General features: G+C 44.2%; 1 protein-coding gene across 1 annotated transcript; it reads left to right on the top strand.

The window, feature by feature from the left end:
- Positions 1-306: 306 nt before the first annotated feature.
- On the top strand, positions 307-10,730 carry LOC109759556 (phosphoinositide phosphatase SAC3). Its single transcript, XM_020318377.4, has 16 exons — positions 307-843; positions 2,418-2,622; positions 2,718-2,883; positions 3,074-3,296; positions 3,830-3,906; positions 4,037-4,218; positions 4,288-4,385; positions 5,945-6,078; positions 6,164-6,292; positions 6,439-6,847; positions 7,429-7,550; positions 7,659-7,751; positions 8,588-8,761; positions 8,917-9,033; positions 9,699-9,774; positions 10,203-10,730. The coding sequence occupies exons 1-16, from the start codon at positions 775-777 to the stop codon at positions 10,287-10,289; spliced, it is 2,361 nt and encodes a 786-aa protein (XP_020173966.1). The 5' UTR covers positions 307-774; the 3' UTR covers positions 10,290-10,730.
- The last annotated feature ends 10,874 nt before the right edge of the window (positions 10,731-21,604 follow it).

The following is a 21,604-nucleotide window of genomic DNA, read 5'->3' as shown; positions in this document are numbered from 1 at the left end:
ATATCTCGCTTTTCTTCCGCCAAAGCATCATCTCCAACGGCTTTCCCCCAGCCTTTAGGGAATAATTATTATAATTATTGAACACACACTGGCAATAAAACTCGAACAGCTAGAGACAACGCAATGCCACAGCTGAAAGCTTCTAATACAAAAACTGAAAAGTATACACGAGTCGGCATGACATAATCTAAGACGCAGTAGTAGCACAAACGTATACAAAACCATCAGAGAAAAACAATTTAGAAAGAAAGAAAGAAAAACTAACCCAATAAGGCCAGGCCAGCTCACCCTCTCTGCTCCTCCTCTACCCCCTGCCTGACCTGACCTGACCTGACGACGCCTCACGGATTTTTCCAACGCACCAACAGAAAAGAGAGAGGGGAGGGCAGGCGAAAATAATCATCTCCTCTTCTCTCCACGGCCTCCCTCACCACCACCTCCCTCTCCTCCTCCCGGCCTCCCCAACAGATTTCCCCACCCCGCCACCGCACCTCGCCGAGGCCAGGCCGCCCGGGATCGCCTCCGAGCTCCCCGGATCCCACGCCGGGGGCGCGGCCATTCGCCGCGGCAGGGCTCCCTCGCGTTACGGGCTCTGCTACGCGGGCGCTCACGCTGTGATCCGCGCGGGGTCCCCGGGGGAATGTTCTACCTCAAGCTGCCGGGCGGCGCGGAGTTAGGGTCCCTGCGGGGGGCGGCGGGGCTCTGATCTGCCCCGCGGCGGCGGTCGAGGCCCAGCCGGCCAGCGTCGGGGGAAATCCGTTCGTTCGGCACGCCATGGCGCAAGTGGGGGCGGAGGCGGACGCGAGCTGCCTCGAGAGCTTCGAGCTGTACGAGACCGACTCGGTGAGCGCCTCGCCCCCCAAAATCACATTGCCCGCCCCGCCGTTCCTCGTCTGGTTGCCTCCTGCTTTGCTGATGCTTGATTCGGCGACCCACCCCGCGCGAGCTTCGGGCGGGTGGGCGGGCGAGCGAGCGTGTGGTTACGGAAATGGCCGAGCTGCCGGGTCGTCTGTTTCGGAAGGGGGCTGCGTCGCGCGTGGCTTCTGTTGTGGACGACGGCACGGGTTGTGGCCGCCTGGAATCTGGATGGCCTCCATGCCACGGCCGAGGCCGAGATTCGGAATTGCGATCCTGATGTTACTCACCTGCAGCTGTTCGTGATATGGGTTTACTTGGGGATCATTCCGTGTCACTGCTGTGATTGGGAATTGCGTTCACGACCTGTGCTCGTGATTTTGGTTTGCTTGGAGTTGGGGGGGGGGGGGGGGGGGGTGCAGGCTGACAATCGCGAGAGATGCTCATGAAGATTTCTAGCTGTCTGTGTGATGGTGCTGTTCCATTCCGTGCCGGGAGAGGAGATACGGGATTGTGTTTCTCCTGTTGCGTTTTGTTCATCTCTGGTTACAAAATGAAGGAGGCTTTCTTTGTTTCTAAATAGCTTTGTAGGTTAGTGTTGGAGTTTTGATTCCAGAACGAGAGCCTTATGCCTTTTCTTTTAGTTTCTGAATCTTATTTTCAATATTTACTCACTGCTGCTTTTGTGTGATCTCTTACTGTTTATCTACTAAACTGCTATCTTACTGTAGACTTATTTTCAATTTGGCAACAATTGAATAGCCAAAAAAAAAATCTTCTCTTCTTGTCCCATTTTCTTCGATTCTGGCTAGCCTGTGCAAAAGCCTGCGACGATGTAGATGTGGTGGTGCTGAGTGGAGAGGAGACGGGTTAGAGTCAGAGCTGGCAGGGTCGCGGGTGCGGTTTCGCAGCCATAGCAAGGTGGATGCAGAGGTGATGCTAGTTGGGGAGTTAGGGTCTGGGGGTATGTATCACTAGAGGCTTGGGGGTTTCGAGGAAATGCTTGATCGCCTCCAGTCTTTGTGGCAGTAGAGCCAGCGGAATGGAGGAAAAAGATGGAGAGTTGGGGGGAGAGAGAGAGTTACGGTTGGGGTGGGCCGTCCGGTTCTCTGATCTCCTATGGTGCAAAAATATCACTGTTGGCCAATTGGGAGTCAGTCGATGCTAAATAAACACTATTTATTTTGAGGTTTTGCAGGATATTTGCTCGTTTCCGGTGTGAATGCCCACACTTTGGACATTTGTTCTTCCAAAGTAGAAGATATTTTTTTTACTCTGCCCACTGTGCGGCGTGCATGTTTGACCATTATTTTTTGTAAAAATTGGCAGATAAATTTATGCAATTATTTTTCATGACAAACCTTATGGTATGATTTGCACCTAACCATTGTATATTTTAATCCATTAATGTGATAAATGACAAGTTTGAATGGACGTGTTCCAAACATCATCTATCTTGGAACAGAGGTAGTTGTAGTTTTATTGACATCATATAACATGATGCAAGTAGCTTTGCTTTTGATGTTGTTCAGCATACTTAAATTGTGATTTTTTTTTTGCAGAAATTTTATATTCTCGGAACTAACACTGACAAAACATTATGGAGATTGCTCAAGATTGATAGAATGGAGCCATCAGAGCTCAACATAGATGAGGATTCTACCATGTACTCACACAGCGAATATCTTGATCTACGAAAAACTCTAGATGAAGACCATAGGTCAACTGGTGGACTCAATTTTGTTACAAATTGTTGTGGAATCATTGGTAAATTATCCCATCTTTCTCTGATAATGATACCATGCTAATAGATGGCAGTTCTTTTGTTATGACTATGCATCAATGATAAATTTCCTGTACAGGTTTCATTAAGTTCCTTGGGCCTTATTACATGTTAATTATCACCGAGCAGAGAAAAATTGGTGCTATATTTGGCCATGCAGTTTACCAAGTTACCAAGACTGCGATGATCGAGTTATCTAGTTCCAAAATGAAGCCAACACTTCTAAATTCCAATGATGAGAACAGGTATGTTGTATCCCATATATCATTGATGTCCCAGACTTCACACCAGTTCACAAAATTTGATTGCTGACAATATTTGCTATTTGTGAAGCATTTGATTTTTGTTTCTTGATATTTAATTATTTATTTATTTCTTATACCCACATGCAACACTTTATGTGTCCTTATAAAACGATGTTTACTATGCGTGCAGGTACAAGAAGCTCTTGCAGACAATAGATCTTAGGAAAGACTTCTTTTTCAGCCACTCGTACCATATCATGAGAAGTCTCCAGAAGAATTTTAATGATCCACAGGAAGGATGGGACCTATATGACACAATGTTTGTATGGAATGAATTTCTAACACGAGGGGTTCGTAACATTCTGGAAAGTACCTGCTGGACTGTTGCGTTAGTCTATGGTTTCTTTAAACAGGTATATACCCCATGTGATTGATCTCTTTTAGTGATGTCATATTAAACGAGAGAATTTGTGTGTACGGTAGATTGCAACCATAAAATGGACCTTTATCGCAAGTACTGTTTGCATGGTCTGACAGATATTGGCACATTAAATTTTCTCCCTGTTTATTTTCTTCATTTGTTTTACTACTTAGTGAGGCATTTTATTTTTATTTTCTGATGCTAGACTAGTAACAGTACCATGTCTTCAAATTTACTTTCCACACTTAAAAATGTAAAATCATGCGATAGTGAAGAGGAGAGGCTACAAATATTGAGATACAGTTATAAGATGTGGCAAAACTTTACACTCTTCCAAATGTTTTATCTATCGTAAGATATGCATCGATTGTGAATTCATTCTGTTCTATGAGAAAAACTTATCTAAAGTAGACGTAGCAAAGAACACTTGCTGTACGATTAAATAACTTCCTTTACTTGTAAATGCTTCTTAGGAAACCATTTTCTTAATAGTATAATTATTTGATTTGACTTAATTAATTCAAGGATAAAATCAAAACATCTGGGAAGGACATTATGTTGACTCTCATTGCTAGACGATCGAGGCATTATGCTGGAACCAGGTTTGTCACTTGTGAAACCCTTTATTCTTATATATTTTTCCTGTTAGTTTGTTATCTGATTTGAATGGGTGAGATTCTAAAGGAAATATGGACCATTGCATTGCTTGATCTCACCACTCGTATTGAACAGGTATTTAAGGAGAGGTGTGAATGAGGAGGGCAGAGTAGCAAATGATGTCGAGACTGAGCAACTTGTTTTTGATGACACACTTGGACCTAGGCAAATAAGCTCTGTTGTGCAGAACAGGGGTTCTATTCCTCTATTCTGGTCCCAAGAGACATCAAAGCTTATTATTAAGCCTGATATCATATGTAAGCATTGAAATCCTTCTGTGCTGCATGGAATATCATTCAGTTGTTTTAATTTGCTTGTTCTTTCAGTGCATGAGAAGGACAATAATTATGAAGCAACCAGGCTTCATTTTGAAAATCTTAGGAGGAGATATGGAGATCCCATCATCATCTTAAACTTGATTAAGGTAAGTCCCACACTGTTATTATGCGGTGAGACTTCTGATGGATGCTTCATGCCTTCATCCTTGAATGTGTGCAGTCGACTTGCTTTAGTTTTGACTAAAAATATTAAATATCTTCGTGGGTGCTTAGACCAACCATGTGAAATAGTCCGGGTAGAAATGACTCAGAAAAATACATCATTATGCTATCTTTTATTTACATATCCCATTGTTCCGTTAGGTGTATTTACTACATATTCCACACCGCTCTGCTACTGTTCACTAAATGTTTACTGCAATGTCAAACGATTGGAATACCCATAGGCCCACCAGTAAGTATGTGCTCTTATTCCAACTCTGACTCATTGCAAGTATCTGACTCATTGCAAGTATTCCACCCATGTGGCTGCTTCTAGGCAAGCATATTATACCCAAGTTTGTGGTGTAAACCTATGTTTTTAAGGCGTCGCCTAAGCGTCGCCTAGTCGTCGCCTAAGCGTCGAGGCGCCCCAGGATGGCAAGGCGTCCACCCCGCCTTAGACAGACATGAAGTGTACGGCTGTGGCTGCCCTAGTTGTGGCTGCTCTTGGGGTTTGGAGATGACGGCCCCGCTGTCTCCCGCACCATGAAGAGGAGGGAGGATTGGAGGCTCCTGGCTGCCCTAGTTGTGGCTGCTCCTGGGGCTTGCTGCTGTGAGGGAGAAGGGTGGGGCCATGATGAGGAGGGGGGACTGGAGGAGGGAGGACTGCGAAGAGGAGGGAGGACCAGAAGGGTGTGGCGCCGTGGCGGCTGTGGTGGGAAAGAAGGGAAGGAGATAGTGGAATTAGGTCACAGGGGTGTATATGGCCACTAGATGGGCTTTTGGGCCACTGGGAGGTGCATAAGTAGTGGCCCATCTCTCAGCCATTGCTCTTTTTCTAGTATTAATATGTGCAGACCTATCGATAACTCTTTTCCTGCAATGTTTAAGGCGTCGCCTTGCCTCGCCTTACCGCCTCGCCTTGGCGCTTAGGCGTCAGAGCGGCCCTCCTCCGCCTTATGACGCTTTACCGCCTTAAAAACATAGGTGTAAACGTCCGTGGCTGTTTTATGATACTTTTCAACTTCCCCTCCTTGCTTCTTAGCACCGGCGGTGAGGCCGACCAAGGCACCACTAGTGGCCTCCCCGACCGGGCCGGCGAGGATCAGTGGGGGGTGGCGACGAGTCCTCAAGCACCTGTGGGTGTAAGAAAAGAGAAGGGCGTCGAGGGAGAGAGTATGGAGTCAAAGAGTGTTAACGGACATTAACTGAACCTAGAAAGAGCAGAGTGGCATATACATAGATACATCTTACAGAACAGTGGCATGTGCATAGTTCATAAAAAAGCTACAGCAGAACACAAGTTAGTTGTTGAACTAATGGCAAATGTGTAAAATCCCCTTGTTAAAATTATAATCTTATGAGGTTTCAAAAATAGGTTACAATAGATACATCTAACAGAACAGTGGCATGATCAAAGTTAGTTTTGGAGACCTTCACTTATGTGGTTGAAGGTTACTTTAAAAGCTCATGCTCTCACCTTCTTTTTTGCTGCTATGTCAAGACACGCGAAAGGAAACCGCGGGAATCCACACTTCGTCAAGAATTTGACAAAGCAATAAAGATTATAAATAATGGTCTACCAGTCGAAAATCATTTGAGGTTTTTACATTGGGATCTTAATAAAAGCACTCGAAGGTATCAATTCTTTGTGCTGTACACCTTCCAGTTGTGGTTTATTAGATGCTTTTGACGTGCATTACTGAAGCGAGTTTTATTTCAGCAAAAATGCAAATGCCCTCCAAGTACTTATGAAAGTGGCATTCGAAGCTCTGAACTTGACAGAATTCTTTTATTGTCAAGCTTCCTCAGCTCAAACACCCGGGAGCTCCCTTAATTTACATGCTCCATTGTAAGTATTTCTTATTCCGTAATGGTGTCTTTGCCATTTAATTTGAGCGGCTGTTATCTTTTACCTCATGAATAGGATACTGCCTTAATCCAAAGACAAACATTTTTGTTTGTGTTATCTCTGATTTTTCGTTTCACACCTTACAGGAATGGTTGTGGTTTTCGTGGATGTGATGACAAAAATGACGGTGGCAACACAGACTGTATCGATAATAATGGTGACATATCCCAAGAAGATACATGTGGTAGTTCTGATACCTCCACTAGTGGAATTGCAGAAGATGTAGCCACTAACAATGGATCTACAACAGTAAAGCCCCCCAAATTACAAAATGGTGTATTGCGCACGAACTGTATAGATTGTTTAGACCGCACAAATGTTGCTCAGTATGCCTATGGTTTAGCTTCTCTTGGACGCCAGTTGCATGCACTTGGTTCTGTAGAATCTCCAGAGCTTGATTTAGACTCCCCCTTGGCCCACCATTTGATGCACTTTTATGAGCGGATGGGTGACACACTTGCTTTGCAGTATGGTGGTTCGGCTGCACACAACAAGGTACTCCTACAATGGAATCTTGTTGTTTCAGTAATTTCACATGTGGTATGTTGCTTCAGCGTGTGAGATAAGCTTCAGTTCCTTCACTCACGTCAATAGGAAGACTCAGAATTGAAATATGTTTGATTGTACTGCATAATTTTTTTAGGGTTACTCTAGTGTTGCTCTTTATTTTAGGAAGACTCGGAATTGAAATAGGTTTGATTGTACTGCACAATTTTTTTTATGGTTACTCTAGTTTTGCTCTTTATTTTAGGTTTAGTTTTCAAAGTGAGCCAATTATATCAGGATAACTATATAGCCATGCATTTGTTTCAAGAAAATGATTTGAACCATGGATCTAAGTGGAGTTAAAAAAATGATTTTGGTTTTGAGGACTAGTATCCAATCCGTATACGAGAACTTGTTGCTTAAGTTGGGTATGATTCATAGCTCGAGGACAAAAAAAAGGCAGTCGTTTCACTGGGTTATGCTGATTGATGAGCCTCAGAAGGTCCAATATGACATGTTTTCTTCATGTTCAGCTGTTCATTGAGCACTCATCTGATGAACCTACATGTGGCTTTATCTTTGATGTACAGATATTCTCTGCAAAGAGAGGGCACCTTAAGTTTGCTATTCAGTCTCAAGAGTTCTTCAGGACACTACAGCGATACTACAGTAATGCCTATATGGATGCTTACAAACAGGCAGCCATAAATTTGTATGTTTGGTTAAGCTCAGTGTTCACTACACATCCCTTTATGTACTTTTAATAAGAAATAGTATGTACTGAGTTTGTTATACTTGTTTTGCGTTCTTAAAATTGTAGATTCTTGGGTTACCACCGACCGCAGCAGGAAAAATTTGCACCTTGGGAGTCAGAGTCTGTTGCTGGGGAGAATGTCCTTGATGACAAAACAAGGTAAACTTATATGGTGGTTATGATGGTTTTCTTGAATGCATATGACAATACCACACACTTTTCCTTTTGATTGAACTACTAGAACAATGTACCCCCAATTTGGGTTACACATGGATGTTGGCATTATACGTGAAGTGCATTTATTTGTTGGCTAACAGCAACAGCATAATTAGTACAGTGCTACTAATGCTATTAACAAGAACTGGCCAGTAGTGCTTGCATGTGAATATCGGACGAGAAAGAAATTTAGACAAGTGGGTGCTAACTCAACCCTAGATTGTTCACTTCAGAAGTTCTGACCAGCAGAGTTTGATGGTTATCATTTTTTAATTCTGGAGTTAAAAAAAACATTTTGCCGGTAAAACTTGTAATGTGTAGGGCATCTCATTATTGTGATAATATAAGGCGATTGTCTTGTGTCATTCCACAGTTAACGACCAAGGAGAAAACAAAAGACCCCATCCAGTGCATACAGCTAGTTTCACCTGTGCTCTTGAAGTTAGGACAGAAAGATGTGTTTTTAGTCGTCTCATTTACCTTTTTGTAAGGGCAGCGTCTCACTGTTTTGTTACCTTTTGTTCTTGGTATTACACTCGAATCCTTGTGTATTAGGTTCGCTAGATTTGATGTCCTGAAACAGAGTGAGTTGTCTATTGTTGAAAACAGTACAACCTGGTAAAAAAACATCCGTACAAAATACATTTCCATAGTGTTTCCAAACTGATCTTAGGGCCACCTCATTAAAGAATTGTCCATATTTTATTTTATCTGCACATGCATTTTGCAAATCAATAAAATCCATCTTATCAATAATCCGAGTTGTATATTTGTCACAGTCAACTGATAAAAAGGTCAAGATCAGATGGCAGCATTCTTCGTAAAAGCAACACTTCTCTGTCCAGCAATGGCCCAAATGGAATTTCGACACCAGGATTTAGTGATTTCAAAAATGAGCTACAACCTCCTAACTGCCGGTCTGGTTCGGTGCATGATGCGGTGTCAAAATTAAGGTTTGTCTGAGTTCTGGTTCTAGAACTTCACCTTTCCATTTTCTGTCAAGAGCATATACCAATGCATGCCTTGGTATACGAATGTAGTGTCTCGCAGAAATTAACATTTAATACTTATGGTATGATTCTCTCTTTTCTATTGAAAACTACTGCAGCTATACTCCAACAGTGCCACATATTAAGTATACCAGTTGCGAGCTTGACTATGGCAACTTTTCTGGGGATTCAAATTTCCTTGATCTTGACTGGCTTTCAGCTTCAGACAATGGAAGGTTGTTCATACTGCCCTGCTTTCCCTTTTTGATCCTGTATCCGTGTCTTTGAATGTATCAAGCTTTTTATTTGTTGCATTTGTACACATGCAGTCATGCACACAAAATGTGGCAACAAAGAATCATTCGTCTAACATTTCCATTATTTCTGTTGGTATTATTCTACATTTATCATTGAAGAATTAATAGCTAGCTTGCAAAAATGGTTGCTTTGAACACAATCTTTAGATCCTTTGTTTGTACCAGATTTCTATAAATAAGAGGCAACCTAAAATATTGTAATAGTTGCCATGTGTTCTCTGATCAGTCTGTTGAAGTGTCCATCCAATGCTCACTGAAACTAGACACTGAACTGAGATATGTTAAGGAGAGATAGTCACAACCTTGAACACTCTCTTATTCCATTAGCAAGAGTTTCGTATAGGCAGTAGAGTTATGGGACATACGGGCTATGTAGGCCATGCCATCTTTTATACTTATACCGAACGAGATCTAGGATGAATATTTTTAATTCATTCTTGCTTTATTTGCCCATTTGTTCTACTATCCCTAATTACAGTGACGTGACCATGGAACTGCTCATTAATACTGCACTTTCAAAATTGATATCAAGAAGATTTTTCTGTCCTTCTCACTATATTTATGTTGAACATTATGTTTGACAGTTTGAGCAGACCAAGAGCCGTAAGTACTCCTAACGTGAATGATAATGGTGCACGTGGTGTAACCCCTGGGATAACGGTTAGTGCAATTGATCAATCTAACAATCCTACTTGCTATTTGTGCATTGCAATCATGGTTCACAAAACTTTCTTCTGCCCTAATTTCCTGGACCCAAGCTGAGAAACAAGCGCCATGTTCTCTTTCGTTTATCTTGTTTCGAAGTTCATGCTCCCTCGTCATGCATAAGCATTTGTCCACTCAAAAGAGAACATGACAACAACCCGGGATAACACCCGTTCTCCCCTTTCACTTGGTAAACAGTAGAAGTGTTTCCTTCTGGAACTGCAAACCTGTACTTGTTGATTACAAATTGGATTTTTTTTTGCTTCAAAGCATGATTATTGCATTGGCCGAATATCATTGTGATCACATTTAGGGTGAAGAAAAATATGCACACGGTGATATCATTTCGTCCAACAATTAGTCATTTCATTTGAAATTTTCAGGAAGGTGACCTGGCAGAGATACACGCTCAGGGGTTATCTCACAATTTCCTGCAATGGGTTGTTGAGGGAGAGGCTTTTTGGTACTGATACCATATCATGTATATTCAAGCTACAGGATGGCTCCCAACACTTTGTAAGACTATTGCGAGGAGAAGCCATTAGCATAATCACTGTGATTTGTGATCTCGCATTGTCACAGCCATCCAACTAGTCCTCTAGCGAAGTGTAAAACCCTCTTCGTTTGCTGTTGGCCAGCTATTTCTTCTAGGGGTGAGTAGATAGGCATTGTTCTTATTTTTCTTAAAGGAAAGAAAGAATGTAGGTAGTGTGTATTATTCTTTGGAAAGTTGTACCGTCGCTCGTGTTTCTACTGTGTAAATATATATGAACCGCTGACATATTCCCCCCAGAGTTGAGGTGGTCTCGAAATCACCATTTTCCCCTCAACCCGTTAGGCTGGGATATCTTGATACATGTACCTTGTATTATTCAACAAAAACAGAGGAGATGCTATTGTGTATTTTTTAAGTTCCTCGGAATCAGCACTTGCCTCACTTATACTATATAGTGTACCTATGTATGCTGAAATATTCCCCCCGGGCATACTTTCTTGCGTTTGTTTGGTTTGTTTAGCATGGCAGCCCTGATTTCTTGTTTCTCGGTTTTACCCGCTCGCCCCTGCTTGTAGTGTGGCGGTATCTTTCTACTCCCTCCGTTCCTAAATACTTGTACAATTTGTGCTGCAATTGAATTGCTTCCCGTTGAACTTCTAAAAAGTATGCTCTATTTTTTAAACCTCTGCAGTTGCACATTACTAAGCTGAAATTGAAGTACTATAAAAGTGTATGAATTTATCAAAAATCTTGTTGCTTGATGTTACGCTTTGCTTGTAGGAGCACGGGGTATTGGCCATGGGTGCAATACTGTTAACTTGTATGCTATGTGTTATCTTTTTAAACTGGCAATATTTTGAAATTATTTTAAATGATATCCGATAACAGTGGCGCAGTGTCATGGAAATAAAATACGGTGTGAAACAGAAGGTGGTTGGATATTGACCCTCACCGAGAAGGTGGATGGGGTTTTCTTTTCCAGGCAGAAATAGGCACTCATATAATTCAAAACATATATCCTGGAATTCCCATGTTCAGCTCGCAGCGTTCTTTTTCGAATGTTGGCCGGAGAGCTGCCAAATTCATTGATCTCCCAGAAAGCAACAAGTCTGTAGGATTGAGGCCATGGAAAAAGCAGATAACGCTCCAAATATAATTGGCCCGTGGCTTGAGCAAAGAGCCAGTACGACGGCATGGGTGCACTTTGGTAGGTCTCTCACGTGCCCATGAGCCACGCCAGCCATGGCTTTTCCCGCCCTAGTTTAGGCATGTGATCCGATGCCATGGGCAACGCCACGACGCCCATATCATGCCGGGTTGGACTGCCACCGTTTTCAGCTCAGCTTTTGCATGATCTCTGATGGTACGTCAGCGACAGCGACTCATCGCATCATTATCCAGACTGAATCTACTGGAGTGGTGACAGTACCACTGCTGTAACAGTGGATCACCCGAAAGTTTTGTTTTGCGGGGTATCACTCGAAAGTTCTAGTAATGCGAGCTGCTGCTGTTAAAAATAAATATATATATCGTGTAAAACTGTATTTGTTTTCCTAATAAATTGACAAGAGTCCTACTTCAAAATATAAGACGTTTTTGCAGTTCTAGTGAAGCTGCAAAAACGTCTTATATCTTGGTAGAGAGATACTCCCTCCGTTCCTAAATATAAGTCTTTATAGGACGGAGCAAAATGAATGAATCTACATTTAAAATACATCTATATACATCCGTATATGGTTTATAGTGAAATCTCTACAAAAACTTACATTTAGAAACGGAGGGAGTAGTATTTAGCAGTTCGACACACCTCTTTCGTTTCATGCATTCATCAAAGGGGTGGCTCAGCCTGTTTGAAGTCAGACAATGTGGTTTTCTGAAGGGACTACATCAACAAAGTGGAAATGGTAAAGTAAAAGAGAAACTCCAGACACGACGCTTCTATTTTTACTTCATTTTTTTTAAAAAGGGAACTTTCTAGCATCAAGATGCTTGAATGTGCTAGGTGAGTGCAACTTCATAGACAAATGAAATCTTTTTCTTCCCCGCAAAAAAAAAATGAAATCTTTTTCTAAATCTCTGTTTGATTTTTTTTTGGAAAAGGAGGATGACCCCGGCCTCTGCATCTGGGAGATGCATGCGACTATTTTATTAATTATTCTCGAGGACATTACAAAGTAGAACAACAATATGCCTGAATCCGCCATCTTGGCAACATCTGCCGCTACTCCTATCCAAATGATGAAAGGGTGCAAGCTGGGCCACATACCCAGACCTCTCACCTAAGCCTAACATCTAAAGCCGAAGGCCCCGACCGAGCCATCTGCCAGGTGCGGGGCTCAAACCGGTCCGACACACTCACATGTGTTGTCGCCGCCGTCTTTCACTGGTCCATCTTCAGAGCAGATTCAGGTGACAACCTTGGCAGGTCCTCTGCCATCGACGTCACCACGGCGCCAAACGACGACCTCCACCAACGCGAGCCTTGGTAGGTCCTCCGCCATTGATGCCACCACAACGCCAGCCGACGACCTCCACCTACGCGAGCCCATCTCCAAGCAACAGACGTAAATCCATGCTAGGATAGGGCCTCACCACCGCCGCCGCCCACCACCCACAAGCGCCACCCAACCCCAAGGTTCCTAAAGCGGCGCCTTCAGGAAGGGAACGACGCCGCCCAACAAAGTTAGGGCTTTCGCCCGGGAGACCTAGGGGAAGGTGAAGTGAGGAGATCAGTCCATACTGACGCCTCCAAGGAGGGGAACGACGCCCTTAGGCGTCGCCGTTGGCGCGGCCGGTCAAGGCCGGCCAGGGATTTCGCCCGAACTAGATCCCCGCCACCAGCAGCGCCTCCTGTACAGAACCGGCGACCAAGAGGAAGCGCGGCCCGACCAGGCTGGCCCGCACGCCGAACAGGGGAGGAGGGGAGGCGCCAATCGCGCGCACCGGCTGCCTACGACCACCGGATCCCGCCGCCCGCACGGCCGGGACACCAGATCCACCGCCCGCACGGCTGCTAGCCGACCGTGCCTTGCCAATGGAGCCGCCGCTCCAGATTTGAGGTTCCCCACGCAGAAGCAGGGCAACCGAGGCCCCGCCGCCACCATCCTTGGCGCCACGGGCTTGCCCGGCGGCTGCCTCAGGCGGCGGCGAGGAGGTGGGACGAGGTGGGGAGGGGGCCGCGGCGGCGCGGCTAGGGTTCCCCCGCCACCGCCGGGGAAGGCGACGCGGGGGCCGCGAGAGGAGGGATAGGAGATACCCTTTGTTTGATACTCCCTTTGTTCTAACTTTTTTCTGATTCGAATGTATATAGACGCATTTTAATGTGTTTGTTCACTCATTTCAGTCTGCACGTCATCTACATTGAAATATCCAAAACATCATATATTTGTGAAACCGAGGGAGTAATTTGTAACGAAATTTCGCACACTTAGAACACTCGAACGTCTTTTATGCCAAAAATTTGAGATATTTTATTATTGTTATTTTTGAAGCCACTGTTCACGCGATAGCATATGAGCTCGGGATCATCCACGAAATACCTAAAATTTCCTGCTACTTTTTTCTTCGCCAGTCCCTTCTCTCCTGAAAACTCAACATCTCTCTATCGTATCAAACTGGTCGAAGCTTCCTGCAACACTAGAGATGGTGTTATATGTCAGGAAAGTCATATTACACCAGCACCAAAATTGTTAGGACTTCGGACATCTCTGATAGCGGGACATCAAGCTTCTCTTAGAGATATAAGTCTGACATTTGAGGGGAGAGAGAAAGAAAGAGAAAGGTTGCATTCTTTCGGCGAAACGATGATCACATGACGCTTAGCTTTCTTTTCAATCGTGACGCCATGTCTTACCATCATCATGAATATTCAATTTTCACCACCTTTTTACATCAGCATTTTGTTTGGAATTACCCTGATGAAGATGATGGTAAGACGACCTTAGTGATAGCAAGAACTACTCTGAACGGATAAGGATTTGGAGAAGGTGAAGCGTCCACATCCAGCGTGCGACGCGGACACCAAAAAGTTAGGTAATTTTTTTAGATTGGAAAAAGTTACGTAGTACTCATTAGTTTGTTAATGGAGCCAAGATAATTTAGCACTAGGCCATTTTTTATAACCGGAATTCTTAAACGCGCAGCTGCGCTCGTTCGTCGCGTCGAGCGCTCGCGCCTGAGCCGTTCGATCCGCTCGGGCGATCCCACGCGCGCGATCCCCTCCCGACCAGGTGGCGTTACGGGATAACGCAGGGCGTGCGGCGCGTGGTCGGCCTGTCTCCTTTATTCCAGGCGAAACCACCCGCACCCCACTCCTCTTGTTCGAAACCGCCCGCCCGCACCAGCGATTTCATTCGAACTCTTCCCCGTCTCCCTTTCTCTCCCCTAGCAATGACGCGACGAGGCGAGGTGCTGCGGTGGTGGATCCCGCGCGGAGTCGCCGGTGCGGGAGGCTGACAGATCTCCTTCATTCATCGACAGGAACATCTAGCATGTTGTCCCAGAGGTTGAAGATGACACACGCTGATAAGAAAACCAGACTTTTCTTCTACTTCTTTAATCTTTTCTTTAGGCGATCTGTCGATGTCTACATCATCTAACCTTAACAGGAGATGACGGAACTATGCTAGAAGGATTTTATGCAGAAAAGCACTATGTTACACTAGATGTACATTACTATGCATAAGAAAGTATATGGCCGGTTTTCTACTAAAACATGCTTCCAGCTAGCTAGTGATGGGGGTGCAGAAATAAACTTTGTAAAACTTGGTTTCAGTCACCTCCCGAGCACATTAGCTTGGAGAGGTTGCCCCAGAGCCAGAGCCAGGGGCCGTGAACTCTTGAATAAAACCGCAACAAAGTATACTACCGTACATAACAAAGGAAAAAATACAGTTGCACATTTATATGTGTTTACACCATGTTAATCGAATATGATGTACCCGTATGCAATAACCGGAGTTTAAAGAACGTAGTACCATTGTATACTCAGAAAAAGAAGAACGTAGTACCATTATGACGTCGCACGCTTGTATGTAGTGATCTAGAAAGTCTTACACACCGCACCAACTTTGTACAGCTCTGACCAGACTTGAATGAAAAACCAAAATTGCATGGAATCATCCAGAAGCACACGTATAGCTCCGCCTTACGAGTTATTTCAAGAGAGAAGCAACGTTCACCTGCTGCATGCACGAATTGAAATCCGGTCTGGTCCGCAAACTGCAGCGCTCCCCGTCCCTGTGTCCGCGCGCAGTCCAGTCCATGCACTCGATGCTCTTGGCACGCACTTCATGACCGACTTCAAACTCCCCACAAAAGTTATCAAACGGCTAGACGCGATTAGACGCTCATTCTTTTGGGCTGCTGAGGAGACGTGCTCGGGAGCAAAGTGCCTCACTATTATGAAAAACCTTATACATAGAACTTGCAGTAGCGCTTGTTAAAAAAAAAGTGCTACTGCTACACAGCAGTATCGCTTGCAGAATAACCGTGCTGCAGATACATATATAGCAGTAGCGCGTCTCATGGTAAAAGCGCTACTATTAAAATTTTCACTACTAAGCCGATAGGCTACACATAGTAGTAGCGCTCTTTCAGAAACCGCGCTACCGCTAATATTGTTGTAGCAACGCGTTTAGGTGTAAGGCGCTACTGCTAACGAAAATAAAATAAAATAAAAAGCAAATAGAAAAGTAAATGAAAATGAAAAAAATAGAAAGAGGAGAAAGAAAAAAATAAAATGTAAAGAAAAATAAATGAAAAAGGAAAAAAAAAGAGAGGCATAGCAGTAGCGCGTTTACTGAAACGCGCTATAGCCAACTTAGCTATAGCGCGTTTTCAGTAATGCGCTACCGTTATGTTTCACTTAACCAGCGGTTTCCCTCCCCCGGCCACCACTTCTCCCCCAAATCCCTCGCCCCACTTCGCCGCCGTCTCCCCAATTCGCCGTCGCCCCACTTCGCCGCCGTCTCCTGCCGGTGTCGACGCCCGCAACCTCACCGTCTCCCCCCGAGGCCGCCCTCATCCTCACCGCCGCCGCTCGAGGCCGCCCTCGACCTCACCGTCGCCGCCCTCGACCTCACCACCGCCTCCCTCGACCTCACCGCCGCCCGAGCCCGCCCAGGACCGCCGCTGCCCGAGCCCGAGCCCGCCCTCCCCGCCCCTGCCTCCGTCGCCGAGCACCTCCCCGCCACCGTCTCTCCCCTCTCTGTAAGCCCCCCACCCCTCCTATCTCTCTGCATTTTAGAGCAAAAATTAGTTTAGAGCAAAATTTAGTTTATAGCAAAAAATTTAGTTCAGAGCAAAAGATGTTAAGTAGTAGATGTAAGAGCAAAAAGTTTGGTTTACAACAAAAGTTAGTTAGGGAAGTAGGGTTTAATTAGGGGTTTTGTTTTCATAGATGTTTTTTAAAAGAAAAAAATGAAGAAAATGTTGTAGCAGTGCTGCTAGTAGTATATAGTGATACTAGTAGATGTTAATTAGGTTAGGGCAGTAGTGGTACTAGTAGATGTTAATTAGATGTTTTTTAGTTAGGGCAGTAGGGTTTTGCTAGGTTAATTAGGTTAGTAGTGCTGCTAGTAGTAGTGGTACAGTAGATTAATTAGGTCACTAGTAGAAAAAGGGTCATTTGTCCCGTTGGTAAGGGCCTTTTGTCCCGGTTTTTGAACCGGGACTAAAGGGTCGTACTAATGCCCTAGCCCTTTAGTCCCGGTTCTTACACGAACCGGGACAGCTGGGCCTCCACGTGGCCGGTGCGGCGAGCCCAGGCAGGAGGGCCTTTGGTCCCGGTTGGTGGCACTAACCGGGACCAATAGGCATCCACGCGTCAGCATTTCAGGGGCTGGGGTTTTTATTTTTTTTTCAAAGGGGGGGGGGGGGGTTGGGGGTTTTGGGGGGTTAATTTAGGTGTTTCATATATTGTGTTAGCTAGCTAATTAATAGAGAGAAGTGTCCTCTCTTATCTCCGTGCTTGGTCGACGCTACGTACTATATACGTATAGAGAGGACTAGATGTTGGGGAACGTAGTAATTTCAAAAAATTTCCTACGCACACGCAAGATCATGGTGATGCATAGCAACGAGAGGGAAGAGTGTTGTCCACGTACCCTCGTAGACCGATAGCGGAAGCGTTATCACAACGCGGTTGATGTAGTCGTACGTCTTCACGATCCGACCGATCAAGTACCGAACGTACGTCACCTCCGAGTTCTACACACGTTCAGCTCGATGACGTCCCTCGAACTCCGATCCAGCCGAGTGTTGAGGGAGAGTTTCGTCAGCACGATGGCGTGGTGACGATGATGATGTTCCACCGACGCAGGGCTTCGCCTAAGCTCCGCAACGGTATTATCGAGGTGTAATATGGTGGAGGGGGGCACCACACACGGCTAAGAGATCTCAAGGATCAATTGTTGTGTCTCTGGGGTGCCCCCTGCCCCCGTATATAAAGGAGCAAGGGGGAGGCAGCCGGCCAAGGGGAGAGGCGCGCCACAGGGGGGAGTCCTACTCCCACCGGGAGTAGGACTCCTCCTTTCCTTGTGGGAGTAGGAGAAGGGAAGGGGGAAGGAGAAAGAAGGAAGGGTGCGCCCCCCTTCCCTAGTCCAATTCGGACCAGACCATGGGGAGGGGTGCGGCCACCTTTTGAGGCCTTTCTCTCCTTTCCCGTATGGCCCATTAAGGCCCAATACGAATTCCCGTAACTCTCCGGTACTCCGAAAAATACCCGAATCACTCGGAACCTTTCCGAAGTCCGAATATAGTCTTCCAATATATCGATCTTTACGTCTCGGCCATTTCGAGACTCCTCGTCATGTCCCCGATCTCATCCGGGACTCCGAACTCCTTCGGTACATCAAAACTCAATAAAACTGTCATCGTAACGTGAAGCGTGCGGACCCTACGGGTTCGAGAACTATGTAGACATGACCGAGACACGTCTCCGGTTAATAACCAATAGCGGGACCTGGATGCCCATATTGGCTCCCACATATTCTACGAAGATCTTTATCGGTCAGACCGCATAACAACATACGTTGTTCCCTTTGTCACCGGTATGTTACTTGCCCGAGATTTGATCGTCGGTATCTCGATACCTAGTTCAATCTCGTTACCGGCAAGTCTCTTTACTCGTTCCGTAACACATCATCCCGCAACTAACTCATTAGTCACAATGCTTGCAAGGCTTATAGTGATGTGCATTACCGAGTGGGCCCAGAGATACCTCTCCGACAATTAGAGTGACAAATCCTAATCTCGAAATACGCCAACCCAACAAGTACCTTTGGAGACACCTGTAGAGCACCTTTATAATCACCCATTTACGTTGTGACGTTTGGTAGCACACAAAGTGTTCCTCCGGTAAACGGGAGTTGCATAATCTCATAGTCATAGGAACATGTATAAGTCATGAAGAAAGCAATAGCAACATACTAAACGATCGAGTGCTAAGCTAACGGAATGGGTCAAGTCAATCACGTCATTCTCCTAATGAGGTGATCCCGTTAATCAAATGACAACTCATGTCTATGGCTAGGAAACATAACCATCTTTGATTAACGAGCTAGTCAAGTAGAGGCATACTAGTGACACTCTGTTTGTCTATGTATTCACACATGTATTATGTTTCCGGTTAATACAATTCTAGCATGAATAATAAACATTTATCATGATATAAGGAAATAAATAATAACTTTATTATTGCCTCTAGGGCATATTTCCTTCAGTCTCCCACTTGCACTAGAGTCAATAATCTAGTTCACATCGCCATGTGATTTAACATGAATAGTTCACATCACCATGTGATTAACACCCATAGTTCACATCGTCATGTGACCATCACCCAAAGGGTTTACTAGAGTCAGTAATCTAGTTCACATCGCTATGTGATTAACACCCAAAGAGTACTAAGGTGTGATCATGTTTTGCTTGTGAGATAATTTTAGTCAACGGGTCTGTCACATTCAGATCCGTAAGTATTTTGCAAATTTCTATGTCTACAATGCTCTGCATGGAGCTACTCTAGCTAATTGCTCCCACTTTCAATATGTATCTAGACCGAGACTTAGAGTCATCTAGATTAGTGTCAAAACTTGCATCGACGTAACCTTTTACGACGAGCCTTTTGTCACTTCCATAATCGAGAAACATATCCTTATTCCAGTAAGGATAATTTTGACCGCTGTCCAGTGATCTACTCCTAGATCACTATTGTACTCCCTTGCCAAAATCAGTGTAGGGTATACAATAGATCTGGTACACAGCATGGCATACTTTATAGAACCTATGGCCGAGGCATAGGGAATGACTTTCATTTTTTTCTATCTTCTGCCGTGGTCGGGTTTTGAGTCTTACTCAATTTCACACCTTGTAACACAGGCAAGAAACTCTTTCTTTGACTGTTCCATTTTGAACCACTTCAAAATCTTGTTAAGGTATGCACTCATTGAAAAAACTTATCAAGCGTCTTGATCTATCTCTATAGATCTTGATGCTCAATATGTAAGCAGCTTCACCGGGGTCTTTCTTTGAAAAACTCCTTCATGCTTTGCAGAATAATTCTACATTATTTCCGATCAACAATATGTCACTTACATATACTTATCAGAAATGTTGTAGTGCTCCCACTCACTTTCTTGTAAATACAGGCTTCACCGCAAGTCTGTATACAACTATATGCTTTGATCAACTTATCAAAGCGTATATTCCAACTCCGAGATGCTTGCACCAGTCCATTGATGGATCGCTGGAGCTTGCATATTTTGTTAGCACCTTTAGGATTGACAAAACCTTCTGGTTGCATCATATACAACTGTTCTTTAATAAATCCATTAAGGAATGCAGTTTTGTTTATCCCTTTGCCAGATTTCATAAAATGCGGCAATTGCTAACATGATTCGGACAGACTTAAGCATAGATACGAGTGAGAAACTCTCATCGTAGTCAACATCTTGAACTTGTCGAAAACCTTTTTGCGACATATCTAGCTTTGTAGACAGTGACACTACTATCAGCGTCCGTCTTCCTCTTGAAGATCCATTTATTCTCAATTGCTTGCCGATCATCGCGCAAGTCAACCAAAGTCCACACTTTGTTCTCATACATGGATCTCATCTCAGATTTCATGGCCTCAAGCCATTTTGCGGAATCTGGGCTCACCATCGCTTCTTCATAGTTCGTAGGTTCGTCATGGTCTAGTAACATAACCTCCAGAACAGGATTACCGTACCACTCTGGTGCGGATCTTACTCTGGTTTACCTACGAGGTTTGGTAGTAACTTGATCTGAAGTTACATGATCATCATCATTAATTTCCTCACTAATTGGTGTAGAAGTCACAGGAACAGATTTCTGTGATAAACTACTTTCCAATAAGGGAGCAGGTACAGTTACCTCATCAAGTTCTACTTTCCTCCCACTCACTTCTTTCGAGAGAAACTCCTTCTCTAGAAAGGATCCATACTAAGCAACGAATGTCTTGCCTTCGGATCTGTGATAGAAGGTGTACCCAACTGTCTCCTTTGGGTATCCTATGAAGACACATTTCTCCGATTTGGGTTTGAGCTTATCAGGATGAAACTTTTTCACATAAGCATCGCAACCCCAAACTTTAAGAAACAACACCTTTGGTTTCTTGCCAAACCACAGTTCATAAGGCGTCGTCTCAACGGATTTTGATGGTGCCCTATTTAACGTGAATGTAGCTGTCTCTAATGCATAACCCCAAAACGATAGTGGTAAATTGGTAAGAGACATCATAGATTGCACTATATCTAATAAAGTATGGTTACGATGTTCGGACACACCATTACACTATGGTGTTCCAGGTGGCATAAATTTGTGAAACTATTCCACATTGTTTTAATTGAAGACCAAACTCGTAACTCAAATATTTGTCTCCGCGATCAGATCATAGAAACTTTATTTTCTTGTCACGATGATTTTCCACTTCACTCTGAAATTCTTTGAACTTTTCAAATGTTTCAGACTTATGTTTCATCAAGTAGATATACCCATATCTGCTCAAATCATCTGTGAAGGTGAGAAAATAACGATATCCGTCACGAGCCTCAATATTCATTGGACCACATACATCTGTATGTATGACTTCCAACAAATCTGTTGCTCTCTCCATAGTTCCGGAGAACGGCGTTTTAGTCATCTTGCCCAAGAGGCATGGTTCGCAAGCATCAAGTGATTCATAATCAATTGATTCCAAAATCCCATCAGTATGGAGTTTCTTTATGCGCTTTACACCAATATGACCTAAACGGCAGTGCCACAAATAAGTTG

This window comes from Aegilops tauschii, chromosome 7 (genome assembly GCF_002575655.3).
Source record: "Aegilops tauschii subsp. strangulata cultivar AL8/78 chromosome 7, Aet v6.0, whole genome shotgun sequence".
Classification (NCBI taxonomy): domain Eukaryota; kingdom Viridiplantae; phylum Streptophyta; class Magnoliopsida; order Poales; family Poaceae; genus Aegilops; species Aegilops tauschii.
Note: the sequence above shows the minus strand (reverse complement) of the source record. Positions and strands in the feature narration are given on the sequence as shown.